Source organism: Mycteria americana, chromosome 9 (genome assembly GCF_035582795.1).
Source record: "Mycteria americana isolate JAX WOST 10 ecotype Jacksonville Zoo and Gardens chromosome 9, USCA_MyAme_1.0, whole genome shotgun sequence".
Lineage (NCBI taxonomy): Eukaryota > Metazoa > Chordata > Aves > Ciconiiformes > Ciconiidae > Mycteria > Mycteria americana.
Genome location: NC_134373.1, coordinates 23349083 through 23362736, shown reverse-complemented (window position 1 = coordinate 23362736; position 13654 = coordinate 23349083). Strand labels below are relative to the sequence as shown.

Genomic DNA, 13654 nt, shown 5'->3' with positions numbered 1-13654 from the left:
ATAGAAACAAATAGCATAGTGTGCTAGAGGATCTGTTGTAGTAGCTACATCATATAAACTAAATGAATTATAAATAATCTCATCTATGTAATACCTAATGTCCTGCATTTTTAAAACAAAATCTTCATTAGGTTCTAAGGATCGGATTCAGTTGTTTTGGCAAAATTGGCAGCGGTGCTTCATAGCTATTAAATTCTATATTGTTAGACTTATTTACAAACAGATTTAAAATAGGAGTTAACTAATTTAGTAGTTCATCAATTTAATCATTAAATAAATCATTCTCACTCATAATGGACCTACTTTCTCCCTAATTTTATTTTCTTTACTATTTTAGTTTTATTCTGGCATGTTTTTAATCATTGTTCATCATCATACATGAACTCATTTTCACCTTTTTCTTTCCTGAAGCGTGATTTTCCCCAAAATTCATTTGGGAATTAAATCAAGTCTCTCTCTTCTTCAAGTCTTATCTGCTGCTTGCCTGAACACTATTAGCTTCTTTGTGTTCAGATACTCAGCTGGTTTCCTGGTTTGAATGTGTCTGCTTTTCTGGTTTTATATATAACCATTCAAACAAACATGCATACATCCCTGAGTTTTCTTATATTTAAAAGAAGTCTTAAAATTACTTTCAATTAAAAATTTGCCTAGTAATATTGATTTGTACTGTTTATCCAGTAAACATGTAATAGAAAAAAGTTTGTTGTGTTTGATGCAATCAGTCATTAGAAATATTATGGATAGGGTTTTGCAGACATAAATTAAGTAAATATTCCAAAAAGAATTAATAAATGCTGATTTTTTCTGTTGTTTTTTTTTAGTTCATTTTACCTGTTTGTTCTTCTTTTTTCCATTCTTTAAAGCTACCATTTGCTACTGTTTGTATGTTTTTCCTGCTAATTATGTTGACATTTTATCTTTCCTCTATACTGCTTTTCCTACTTGTTACTCTCAACAATTAACAAAGTGTAACACATATTAAAATTAAAATAGAGTATTACATTTCAGAAAGGCTGATGAAGCATTTGTAAGATACTGGTGCCTGTGTTCATACACTGTCTCTCTTTGGTTTCATTTGTACTCTAGGTGGTTGTGAATGCCCTCTTAGGAGCGATTCCATCCATTATGAATGTGCTTCTTGTTTGCCTTATATTCTGGCTGATCTTCAGTATCATGGGAGTAAATCTATTTGCTGGAAAATTTTACTACTGTGTTAACACTACAACTGATGAGAGATTTGATATCAGCCAAATCAACAACTATAGTCAATGTGAGGAGCTCATAAAAAACAATGAAACTGCCCGATGGAAGAATGTGAAGGTTAACTTTGATAATGTAGGCCTTGGTTATCTTTCTCTGCTTCAAGTGGTAAGTCACCACTCCTTAATTTCTATTTCTCTTTCTATATCTCTATTGTTTACTTGTAACAGTAAAAAGTACTTTTTCATTGTTTCTTTCATTTAGAAATCTTGTCTCTCACTTCTTGGTTTGGAATTATAAAGTGTGGGATAAATCCATGACTCTACAGAAATAATACAAAGCATAGAGGCTATGCTGACTATGAGAAAAAATACATAATTCAAATGTAATTCACCTTAGCTGCATTGGATCTATATCAAGTACACCTACTTTGCTCATCCACAGAAAATAACTTTTATATCAGATATTACTCATAATTGATAAATGTTCTTAATAGTGCTGTGTCCGCTGTAGTCAGATATTAGAATTTGCTTGCAATTCTCATATATGAATAAAACACACAATAGAAAGCAAGAGTCACCTATTAACATTGCACTGTGCTGGTGTTTGTGATGAGTTCTAAAGACACTTAGTCTTCAGCTCTTAAACAATGCTTCTGACAAGCCATTTTCCAGGAAAAGCATGAGGTAAACACCAGTGTTCTGTTTATAGGCTACATTTAAAGGATGGATGGATATCATGTACGCAGCTGTGGATTCCCGTAATGTAAGTATAGTCCCTAGACTCCATTTGTTTTGACTGTATGAGCTCCAAGATTTAAGAATGTAATTTTAACATCTTTCAGAAATAACAGTAAAAAGGAGAGAACAAGGAGTTGTTATAGTTTTGTAGTTAAAGAAAGTGGAAACCATAGGAAAAATACAGGAGATGAAGAAAGCAGAGGAGCAGTCCTAAAGGATTCCATGGTGCAGTTAGATCAAATTCCTCAGTTCCACTGCAGACTTAACTATTGACATGAAACGCCTTTTCCTCCTCTCATTATGTGCATTAAGGCATTATTTACATTTGGAAGCAGGCACCAATACACAACTTACAGATGATTTTTTTGTAACACTGATTTTTTTTAAAGTTGAGACTTTCATTGTGCTCTGCAAGCTGCCTGACCCCTTTGTTCAGGGCACAGTTCCTATTCTTAACTCAGCCTTTGCATTTTCTTACCCTTTTGCCTTTCCCTTGCTCCCTTGGTGCAAGTTGTCCTCTAGTTCTAAGTAGACAACTGAATAAACTATACTGGTAAAGCTCCAGCTTTCTTGGTAAGTTACACTCACAGCGGGAGGCCTGTTGTAGTAGTAAATACGCATAGCTGTACCAAGCAAATAAGCTTACTCTAAACATGGCTTGGATGCCTCTTTTCCATAATCCAAGGCAGTTTCCTAAGTGCCTATAGCAGTGAAAGCTCCACAACCCCACATCAGGGGCCTCCCACGAGATATACAGAAAAGTTTGCAGCTTTATGAGCTGGTGTTTCTGGTTGTCTATAGACTCAGACAGATACTATACTGGTTTAAACCAATTATGTCTTCAGTATTTATTCTATGCTTATATAGGCCAGTTACATTTTTTTAAATGAAATATCAAGTTTGATAGGAATGTTCTTTGTCAAGAATGTAACTTCACAGATTGAAGATCAGTGGGATGGATATGTGGGAACTTGACCATAAGAAGCAAAGATCAGAGTGACAGAGCCCTAAATTCTATCCAGCAGATATTTGATTCTGTGCTCACAGTTAAACTAAGGCTCAGTTTCTATGCCTTCTTTGCAGGTTTTGGATCAGCCTAAGTATGAAGATAACCTGTATATGTATCTTTACTTTGTCATCTTTATCATCTTTGGATCATTCTTTACCTTGAACCTTTTCATTGGTGTCATCATAGACAATTTCAACCAGCAGAAAAAGAAGATAAGTACTTCATGATTATTCTGAAAAGAAAGCTAAAAAAATGCTTATTTTCGGTCCACACACAATAACTTTATTCACAAAATATTATTTTTTCATTTTATGATTGTCGTGGTTTAGCCCCAGTCAGCAGCTAAGCCCCACACAGCCACTCGCTCACTCCTCCCCGGTGGGATGGGGGAGAGAATCAGAAGAGTAACAGTGAGAAAATGCGTGGATTGAGATAAAGACAGTTTAATGGGGAAAGCAAAAGCCGTGCACACAAGCAAAGCAAAACAAGGAATTCCTTCACTCCTTCCCATGGGCAGGCAGGTGTTCAGCCATCTCCAGGAAAGCAGGGCTCCGTCACGTGTAACAGTAACTTGGGAAGACAAACGCCATCACTCCAAACGTGTCCCCCCCCTTCCTCCTTCTTCCCCAGCTTTATATGCTGAGCATGGCGTCATATGGTGTGGGGTATCCCTTTGGTCAGTTGGGGTCAGCTGTCCCAGCCGTGTCCCCCCCCAGCTTCTTGTGCACCCCCAGCCTGCTCGCTGGTGGGGTGGGGAGAGAAGCAGAAAAGGCTTTGACTGTGTGTAAGCACTGCTCAGCAGTAACTAAAACATCCCTGTATTATCAACGCTGTCTCCACCACAAATCCAAAACATAGCCCCATACTAGCTACTGTGAAGAAAATCAACTCTATCCCAGCCAAAACCAGCACAACGATAAATTAATATGTACAATATTATTATATTATATAATAATATGCTCTGCATATTAAATACATTAAATTATAAAAGCTTGTGATTTGGCTTGATGAGGGTTTGGTGGTCAAGTGACAACGTATGTCTGTCCATGGTTACTGAAATACCCAATGTCATCTTTGTAAAGATGTGGATTTGGGGCTGGAGTCTATAATAGACTCATAAAATGGCTAACCATTGAAATAGCTAAATGTAGTTATAAAAACTTAGCTACATTACCTTCATGTCTCAGAGTTCAGCAGTGTAGATTTCTGAACTCTAATAATAAACATTGTATTATCTTTATTTGTGCTCTCTTTAGTCTTCGTATTTTGTCAACACTGCCTCAAAAGGTATCAGTGTTTCAGCTGCAGAACTTAACTAAAGTATCTGGCTACACAAAGTGTTATTGGAGTGGTGGAAGTGCTGTTGGATCCATGTTCTGAAATGGGTTGAAATGGAGAGAAATTGGCTTTTTTTTCTTTACTCATTCCACTTAGTAGTTCTAGGATCTCCTGCTTCAAGTCCTGCCCCAGTGGAAGGAGAAGAAAAGGTTGTGAAATATGGCTGTCTAGATACCTTCTAATTCTCCTTTGGTATCACAGAAGTCAGTTTTAAATTTTGCCAAAATTTACTCTAGTGGAAAAACAAGAGAAGAGGATTGGAATATTTTATTAGTTTGCATCTCTGTAATAACTGATGGAATTTAGTAGAACAAAGAAAAAGCACCTCTCCTTCCTCTGCACCTCCCCTCTCCCCAATGAAAAGCAGAGGTCTACCACAAACAATGCAAGTTCAAGAGCCTCTCAAACAAAAAAATTCTAAACATTAGAAGTGGAATATGTAAAGCAATTTCTCTGTTACCAGAGTACTAATAATCATGATAAAAGGGGATTTTTATGTCTTTCCTAACTTTTCCCACAGATGAGAATGTGAACAAGAGTGATTATTACTATTCAGTATCTTTGTTTATAAGTAATCAACGAAGATATGTGATTGTAACCAGTTTTTGTCTCTTTGGTTTACTTTGGAGGTCAAGACATTTTTATGACAGAAGAACAGAAGAAATACTACAATGCAATGAAAAAACTGGGTTCAAAGAAACCACAAAAGCCTATACCTCGACCAGCAGTAAGAATAAAAATATTTTCTGTTATTTTTACATTTATTTAAATATTGGATTGCTTCAATTGTGCCTTAGGCTGAATTAAGTTGTAAGCTAAAAAATCAAGGGATATAAAAAGCCTTATTCATCCGAAATCCATTTTTTTTCTTTTGTAGTCTGAATATGGAGGACTCTTTCCTTTCATTTTTCCCCCTCATTTTCTCTCTGTTGATGGCAATGACATTTTATGTGGCATTTTTTCAAAACACTGGTTTGACTAGAACAATTAAATGTGGCAGAGTATTTGTCAAAATATGTGAAAGCCTTAGGGCACAGGCTTTTTCAAATCATTGAGGAAGACTGAAACTGCTGTATAGGGGCAAGTTACCATATCATTGCCTGAAAAAGTCCTTTTGCCCTTCACATTCCTGTTGCACAATCCATACAATGGTTTGCTCTCCTGAGCAGGGCTACCCTAGTACTACCGAGCAGGGGTTAGCTGGGGCAGAGAGTGATTCCAGCTCTGCAGTTCTACTTTAGATTGTGGAACCTGCTCAGTGGCCAATCCAGCCATCAGTAAATTCTCTATAGCTGAAAAATGGAAGATACTGTTTTCAAGGTTATTTTGTGGCATGAAGAGCACTGAACTCATGGCTTGAAAACTTTATAAGTTTTCTGGCAAATGAAGTGCTACTAACTCTCAGCCTGCTCACACCCTGGCCGCTCCCTACACACACCCCCGCTTATTTTTTTTCAAATTTTGCCAAGCTAAGCATTCAGTTCATAGCCTGTGTCACAAAAGGTTACAGTGAACTGGTTCGGGATGGCAAAGTCTCCTTTGCAACTTTAAAAAAATGCACAATGCATATTTTGAAATCATCCCTTTAATGCTTATCAACACAGCAGTTGCATTTCTATTTAATTTGTGTTTACATGTACAAACTGGAAAATTCATACAAATGGAGGACTTCATGGAAGACATGAAATCGCCTTCATACTAGATTTGAATAACTTGTAGCAATTTCAAAAAATAATCTTTACCCAATGCATATTGTAATGAATCTTATTTTTCCTCCCCCCCCCAGAACAAATTCCAAGGCATGGTCTTTGATTTTGTAACAAAACAAGCGTTTGATATCAGTATCATGATACTCATCTGCCTTAACATGGTCACAATGATGGTAGAAACAGATGATCAGAGTGAAGACATGGAAAACATTTTATATTGGATTAACCTGGTGTTTATTGTACTTTTCACTGGAGAATGTGTCCTGAAATTGATTTCACTTCGCCATTACTACTTTACTATAGGCTGGAATATTTTTGATTTTGTGGTTGTCATTCTCTCCATAGTAGGTAAGAACAATTCACTTTTATGAAATGGCTAATTCTGTGGAAACTGAAACACTTTTGGCATGTAAAGTCTATTTATATTTTGGTTCAACATTGTCACTAGAAAGTCTGACCACAATTTTTCTTTCTTCTGATTTCATATTTCCATAAAATAACAGTATGGTAAGAAATTTTTTAGTAATAGGTTTCATACACTTTAACTTTTCTATTAGTTGAAATTAGATCTTTATTCTGAATTCAGTGGAAATTCCTCAGCATAGAAACAAACCCATACATGAAAGGCAATTTTGATATAAACTAACAGTGGCAGTTGCAGGAAAAGAGTCCAGCAATCCAAAATACAAGAGCAAAATCTGTGTGGGACTGTTGTTAGGCTAGCATGCAAGCACCCCAGACAGCAGGTTAAAACCTTCAGCTTACTTCAGAGTTTTGTTTGATCCTGAGAGGTTTTATGCCTGAGCTAGATTAAGCAACCAGAGAAGCAGAGGTGAAGCAGATGTAGTAACAAATACTACTCTTAGCTTTATCTAGAGCAGAAAACCTGAAAGAACTTGAGTAAAAATTGTCATTTTAACTTCTCAGAACTCCTTAATATGCAAATTGGTTTTGCCATTTTTGTATGGAAACAGGATGTAGTTATTTTTCTGCTTTGAGGCACATAATATAATGCTCAATTCCTCTACTCTTCAGTGAGTTCTAAGAAGCCTTTTTATTATCAGATTGTTTATGCTTGGAATTGCTGTGTCATTAGTACTAAACTTGTGGTCACGTTATTTCATGTGTGATTAAGAAATGGCAGTTCTCTTCAAACATAGATATTTTCTTGGAATACCGTAACTTGATTACATGGCATTTTAATACTACTATAAATAGGATCTTTCTTCAGATTAACTGAGATTAGTTTGTTACAGTTAAACAGAAAGCTCTTTCTCTGGTCTCAGCATTTGCTAGTCTACATACACCAGTTATCAGTTTGTCCTAAAAAAGATTGATGTTGTGTAGTTGTGTGTCTGTTTGCATATGTAGTCATACAATTAATACTTAGAAATGTCATTGACGCAGTTTTTCATTATCCTGCAAATGACTTCAGAATTTCTATTGGGATTTATGGGTTTCCAAAGCATACCAACCTGTAAAGGTTTTGTAAAAAAAACCTGAATGGCTAATTCCTAAAATTTGTTCAAACACCTATTCTTCTTAAGTTCTACAATGTTTGTAGGATAAATCTTTAGGAGTGGTTTTTAAATGTAATAATATTCTTTACTAATTTAACCTTTTTTTCTCTAGGTATGTTCTTAGCTGAGATGATTGAGAAATATTTTGTGTCCCCCACACTATTCAGAGTCATCCGACTTGCCAGAATCGGTCGAATCCTGCGTCTCATTAAAGGCGCTAAGGGAATCCGCACTCTGCTTTTTGCTTTGATGATGTCTCTCCCTGCTTTGTTCAACATTGGTCTGCTGCTGTTCCTGGTCATGTTTATCTATGCGATATTTGGCATGTCCAACTTTGCCTATGTTAAGAGGGAAGTTGGGATTGATGACATGTTCAACTTTGAAACGTTTGGCAACAGCATGATCTGCCTATTCCAAATTACCACATCTGCTGGCTGGGATGGTTTGCTAGCCCCAATTCTTAACAGTGGGGAGCCTGACTGTGACCCCCATAAAGACCATCCGGGGAGCTCTGTGAAAGGCGACTGTGGCAACCCTTCCGTTGGGATTTTCTTCTTTGTCAGCTACATTATCATATCATTTCTGGTAGTGGTGAACATGTACATTGCTGTGATTTTGGAGAACTTCAGTGTTGCTACTGAAGAAAGTGCTGAACCCTTGAGTGAGGATGACTTTGAGATGTTCTATGAAGTCTGGGAGAAGTTCGATCCCGATGCAACACAATTCATAGAGTTCAGTAAGCTATCAGATTTTGCAGCTTCGTTAGATCCTCCTCTTCTTATAGCAAAACCAAACAAAGTCCAGCTTATTGCAATGGATCTGCCCATGGTAAGCGGCGACAGAATTCACTGCCTTGACATCTTGTTTGCTTTCACAAAGCGTGTTTTGGGGGAAAGTGGAGAGATGGACGCCCTCAGAATACAGATGGAAGATCGGTTTATGGCAGCCAATCCTTCAAAAGTCTCCTATGAACCCATTACAACCACATTAAAAAGAAAACAGGAGGAAGTATCTGCTGTCATTATTCAGCGTGCTTTCAGACGTCACCTTTTAAGGCAAAAAGTCAAAAAAGTTTCATGTATATTTAATCAGGATAAAGGTAAAGATGAGGATGATTTGCCCATGAAAGAAGATATGATTATGGATAAACTAAATGAGAACTCTACTCCAGAAAAAACAGATATGACCCCATCCACAACCTCCCCACCATCCTATGACAGTGTAACAAAGCCAGACAAGGATAAATATGAAAAAGACAAATCAGAAAAAGAAGATAAAGGTAAAGACAGCAGGGAAAGTAAAAAGTAACACAGAATTCTGTTTGTGATAAACTGTTTACAGCCTGAGAAAGTATGTATTTGTGTCAACAGGACTCCTGTAGGAGGTACATGCCAAACTGACAGTTTTTACATATATAAATATATATATAATTATATATATATATATAAAAGGTCAGTGCCTATAACAAGACAGTGACCCCTCGTCATCAAACTGCAACTCTGTAAAACAGGGTAACATCTTGACAGGAGGTTGTTGTTTTTATTACCAGCTGACACTGCTGAAGAGAAGATAAAATGGCCAATCAGACTGTAGGGACCAGTTAAAACAAAAGGTGCAAACCTATGAATCTCTGTGTTTAACATGAAACACGCAGTACAAAAATTGTATCCACTGTTTGCATTTCAACAGCCACATTTGCCATATTTTTACAAAAATCAGTGTTGGTGACCTTATCATTTTTTAATTCACAGGTTGTTTACTATTATATGTGACTATTTTTGTAAATGGGTTTTATGTTGGGGAAGGGGGTATGAGAACCAGGTGTTCTACTCTCGGATTCTCTATAATGTACAGACAGAAGTGATTTGCATGAAGGCATGCTGCACTTGTAGTTCATGCATGGAAAAACATGACGTCGCACAAAGCAGCAGAGTCTGACTACTTCCATGTTTCAGGGTGGCTCTATATTTTGAGGTGCTTAATAACAGTATCCATCCAGTATCTCATCCAGACAACTCTTAATGTGCCTGTAAAGTCCCATAGAGTCTACAATAATAGAACAGATGTTTTATTTTTTCATAAGTCATTTAACTGTAGTTGAACGAACTCTGCATAAAAAAATTTCTGACGGACAGAGAGTCCATTTTTAAGTATTCTTCTGTAGAAAACAGCGTACCTGAACTTGGGAAATTGAATTTACCAAAAACTCGCAAAACTTAAGGATTATGAAGTTGTTCTGCTTCACCCTGCAGTATCGTTTAGCCATCTTCTGCTCTCAGCAAGGTTGACATTGTATGTGTTGATTAAAAAAGTACCGTCTATGTAAATAGTTATTTTATCCCGTGGTGCATGTTTGAGCAAACAAATAATGACCCGTGCACAATATTTATTGCATCAAATATGTACCACAATAAGTGTAGTTTGCAAGCTTTCAACAGCTAATATGAAGTATTCTGTACCATTATAGATAGTTTGGAAGCTATCACTGATGCATGTTTATCTTGCCTTTGCTGCTGTAATTTTACTCCTTCCACTGTTAAAAGTCTAATATGGGAAGCCATATCTCAGTGGTTAAGTGAAACAAATTGTTCAATCAGTCATCATTCTTTCATGACATCAAGCAATAGTTTGCAGCTATTTAAGAGCTTCTTGCTTTGCATTCTAAAATTTTAAGTGACTACTGTACGGTGTATAGTCAGACTGTACAGGATATGTTGCAAACTGCTTAATCTGTTGAAAAATACATGGATAGAATTTTCTAAGAAAATATAAATATTGTAAAAAATACCATTTTATTTTATTTTTCAGCGTTTTGTACATAAAATAAGAAATGAGAATTATCTTCAGGTTGATGTCACTGTCACTTTTGTTACTTTCTATCCATAGCACTTTTTAATTCAAGAACTTCACAAAATAAGAAACAAAGGAAAGAATGGGGTAGCTTTAGGTTTCTGCTTTTTTATTAGTACTGTATTTTTGCACACATTTTAATGTGAAATAAGTTTCAAACTGAGTCCAAAATGCACTTGCTTCCAAATAGATATAACTTGTAATTGAACTGTGGTGGGGAAGATTTGTTTAAAATTCTAGCACTGCCTGCATCAGAAGTTTCAAGGTAGTCTTTTTATTCATGAAATCTTTACCAGTGTTTGTTTACATAGACTATTCTTATTCTTGTTGATTCATGCTGCACTAGAACTGTTCTAAATATAATATGGGATCCACAATGTTTTTTTTTTCCACAGGAATTAAATAGCAAACTTGTATAATTGATCACATCAGGACATTTTGTGTTTCTTACACAAGCAAAAATTCGATGTTGACTCCTCCTTTTACAAAACTATTGACTTGTGTGTCGGTGAACTGCATGCAGGAAAATGCTATTACCATAAAGAACAGTAAACCACATTACAGTTGAGCCAAAAGAATAAAGACTTCATTTTTTATTGTATTTAATTGTTCTGTCTTTGTTTTCATCACTAAAAACTATTGGCTATCAAGAGGTGCTATGAAGATAAAATATGAATATATAAAATGTTAGCAATAAGGAGTAGTGATTAAAAGTCATTATAATAATAGATTTGCAAGGAGTAAAAAATTGAAGCCATATGCTTTCAGAAAGATTTTTAATATGATTTGCACTTACACTCTTCAGGTTATTAATCCTAGTTAAAACTATTCTATATTAGGATAATGTTTATGTGTACATGATGCTTAAACCCCTTTTTCATGTCAGGTATTCTGAGACAACTAGAAAAACAGATGTTAAAGAAACTATCTAGCTATCAAGGCTGCAAACCAGTGTGTATAATTTCAATGATATTTTACATTTCAAGTGAATAATTATCTTTGTGTTATAAGAAAAAATTTGTTTGGTACATAATTTGTAAAATATTTACAATTTATTATTTTGCTTTAAGACATGAGGGGTAGAAGTCAGCAGGAACTTTGCTGGAAGTTTTGGTAAAGCATCAAATTTGTAGGGTTTTTTTTAATCTTAGGGTGCTGAATGCAATTATAACGTGAAAAACACTATCATTTTTAACTTCTATGGTGAATTTACAGACAGTACTTTTCACTGTCAGGGAGCTGGCATACACATTGAGTGATGTGTACATGCCCATGGAAGGGCTGATACCAGAATGCAGAAGGTAGGTGTAGAACAGGCATTGCGAGAGTGGTGGCAGTGGAACTGAGAAGAATTGTGAATCTGGGGGGAAACAGAAGCATTCATTGAGTCAGTCTTGTCATGCAAATTACCTAATCTATCTCCACTTTACAGAATCCCTCATGAGATGCTTGGAAGTATGTTGGAAAAATGCCTGGTATCAAAGTATTTCTTTTTCCCCTAGCAGGGCTTCCTACACTTTGAGACACAAAGCAGTTTCCTGAAAAATTGAAGGACAAGAAATTGTCATGAGGCTTTCTTTTGACTATGATATACGACTATCCATCTCAATGCATTAAAATGAGATTTCATTTACATTGTTGCAAAGTCATCTGTGATCCTGTAAAACATGTGAAAATTGGTTCTGAATAAAATAGCATTTGTGATGCTGAAAGCACTAGAGCCAAATTTTTAGGTAGCAATCACATTTGAGTGCTATTTCTAAAAAGAAATTTTCTCTGTTGTAAAGTAATGCCTTGAAGGTAGGATACACTGAACAAATTAAAAGCTAAGGAAAACATGCACAAACTCTAATAATCATCATAGATGTGCAGACTTGTATCTCTGTAGAGTATCAGGAAAACCAGACATACCCAATCATGTATGTCATGTGTAAGTCCTAGCTTTGGGTGTGGACCCCAGACCAGGAGAAACGCTTCCAAATGGAGCAGTAGGACGGTGCTCTTCATGTCTTCTCTGAAGAGCTTTCAATTACCAATGGTCTGTTGAGATTGTTTACTGCAAAAATGAGTATTGCTGTACCGATGGAGCAAGCTCTTAGGCTGCAGTGTTGCAATGAGATTTTTTTACCTCTGCTTATGAAAAACAGTTGTCAGGGCTGGGTCTGAGTTACAAAGAGATGCGAGAATCTGAAATTCTGTAATTTAAGGACCAACGTTATGGCTGGCAGGTTGGTTTTGTGGAGGGAAAGGTATTGAAGAAAATGCAGATACATATATTTGTACGAATTAGACCATTCAAAAAATAATCAGTATGCTTCTTGTAAGGATTTATACTTAACAGGAGAGTAGTACCATTAAAAAAAATAATTAAATACCTCAAAACTGACAAGCAGGTGGTTTTGCTTGGGTCGCTCCCCCGCCCCCCGTTTTTTTAACGTATCTGTAGATTTCCTAAAAACACCTGCTAACACACTGAAAACCAATGATGCACAGGTTTATTCAGCCCAGGCACCTCCTGCAGTTCACCCGCTCGGTTACAGACGGCCCCCGCTCCCCCCCCGCCCTCTGCGGCAATCGCGGCCGGGCTGAGGTACGGCAGGCGCCAGGGGCCCAGCAGCCCTACTGGCCTCTCTCTCCCTTGCTGCTCTTTATGAAGCCGCAGCGAGCGCTCCCTGAGGCTGGGTCCCCCTAGGCCCCCTCCCGGCTCACAGAGGGGGGCCCCCGCTGAGGCGAGCGGCGGCCGCTTGGCTCTTCGCCGCTGCCTGCCGGCACGCAGCTCCGGCGGCCGAGAGCGGCGGGGCGGCCCCCGGCCCCGCCGGCTTGCGGCACGCAGCGGCCCCCGGCCCCGCCGGCTTGCGGCACAGCGCCGCTCCCCGGCCGCTCCGCGCGGTGCGCCTCGGCCAGCGCCGCCCCATCCTCCGCTCGGGCGGCGAGCGCGGCGCGGCATGGAGCGGCGGGTGGGGGCCGTCTCCCGGGCGGGCAGGTAGCGAGCGCCCGCTCCGAGCCCGGCCGCCGCCGGGTGCCTCGGGACCTGCCCGCGTCTGCAGCCTCCGGGGACAGGTAAGGGCAGCGCGGGGACAGGCGGGCCGGTGGCGGGCGGTGAGGGCGCGGCGTGCCGCGGGCAGGCCGAGGGCTGCTGATCTCCTGCGGGAAGCAGCGAGCTGCGGGCGGCAGGCGGGGGCCGCGCGGCACGTCTGCCAGCGGCCCGGGCAGGCGGTGCGCGGCGGCCCCGGCCCAACGGCTGGCGGGGGCGGCCGGGGAAGGTGGCGAGCGGCGGCCCCGGCC

At 38.7% G+C, this 13654-nt stretch overlaps 2 protein-coding genes across 6 annotated transcripts in view; both read left to right on the top strand.

Annotated features, from left to right (window-relative positions):
* Nucleotides 1-10932, top strand: part of SCN2A (sodium voltage-gated channel alpha subunit 2) — a 63054-nt gene extending 52122 nt beyond the window's left edge. The window contains exons 22-27 of the mRNA XM_075511882.1: nucleotides 1090-1371; nucleotides 1915-1968; nucleotides 3027-3164; nucleotides 4913-5017; nucleotides 6077-6347; nucleotides 7632-10932. Coding sequence (XP_075367997.1) covers nucleotides 1090-1371; nucleotides 1915-1968; nucleotides 3027-3164; nucleotides 4913-5017; nucleotides 6077-6347; nucleotides 7632-8827 — 2046 coding nt within the window. The 3' untranslated portion in view covers nucleotides 8828-10932. The remainder of the gene's footprint in view (nucleotides 1-1089; nucleotides 1372-1914; nucleotides 1969-3026; nucleotides 3165-4912; nucleotides 5018-6076; nucleotides 6348-7631) is intronic.
* Nucleotides 10933-13164: 2232 nt separating this feature from the next.
* The window catches only part of CSRNP3 (cysteine and serine rich nuclear protein 3), a 112170-nt gene continuing 111680 nt past the window's right edge, over nucleotides 13165-13654 (top strand). For 3 of the 5 annotated variants that reach the window (XM_075511685.1, XM_075511684.1, XM_075511686.1), the window contains exon 1: nucleotides 13167-13429. The gene's annotated coding sequence lies outside the window, so the exon portion shown is untranslated. Of the gene's footprint in view, nucleotides 13430-13654 lie in introns of all 5 variants that reach the window. The other 2 variants (XM_075511689.1, XM_075511688.1) reach the window with 2 other exon arrangements.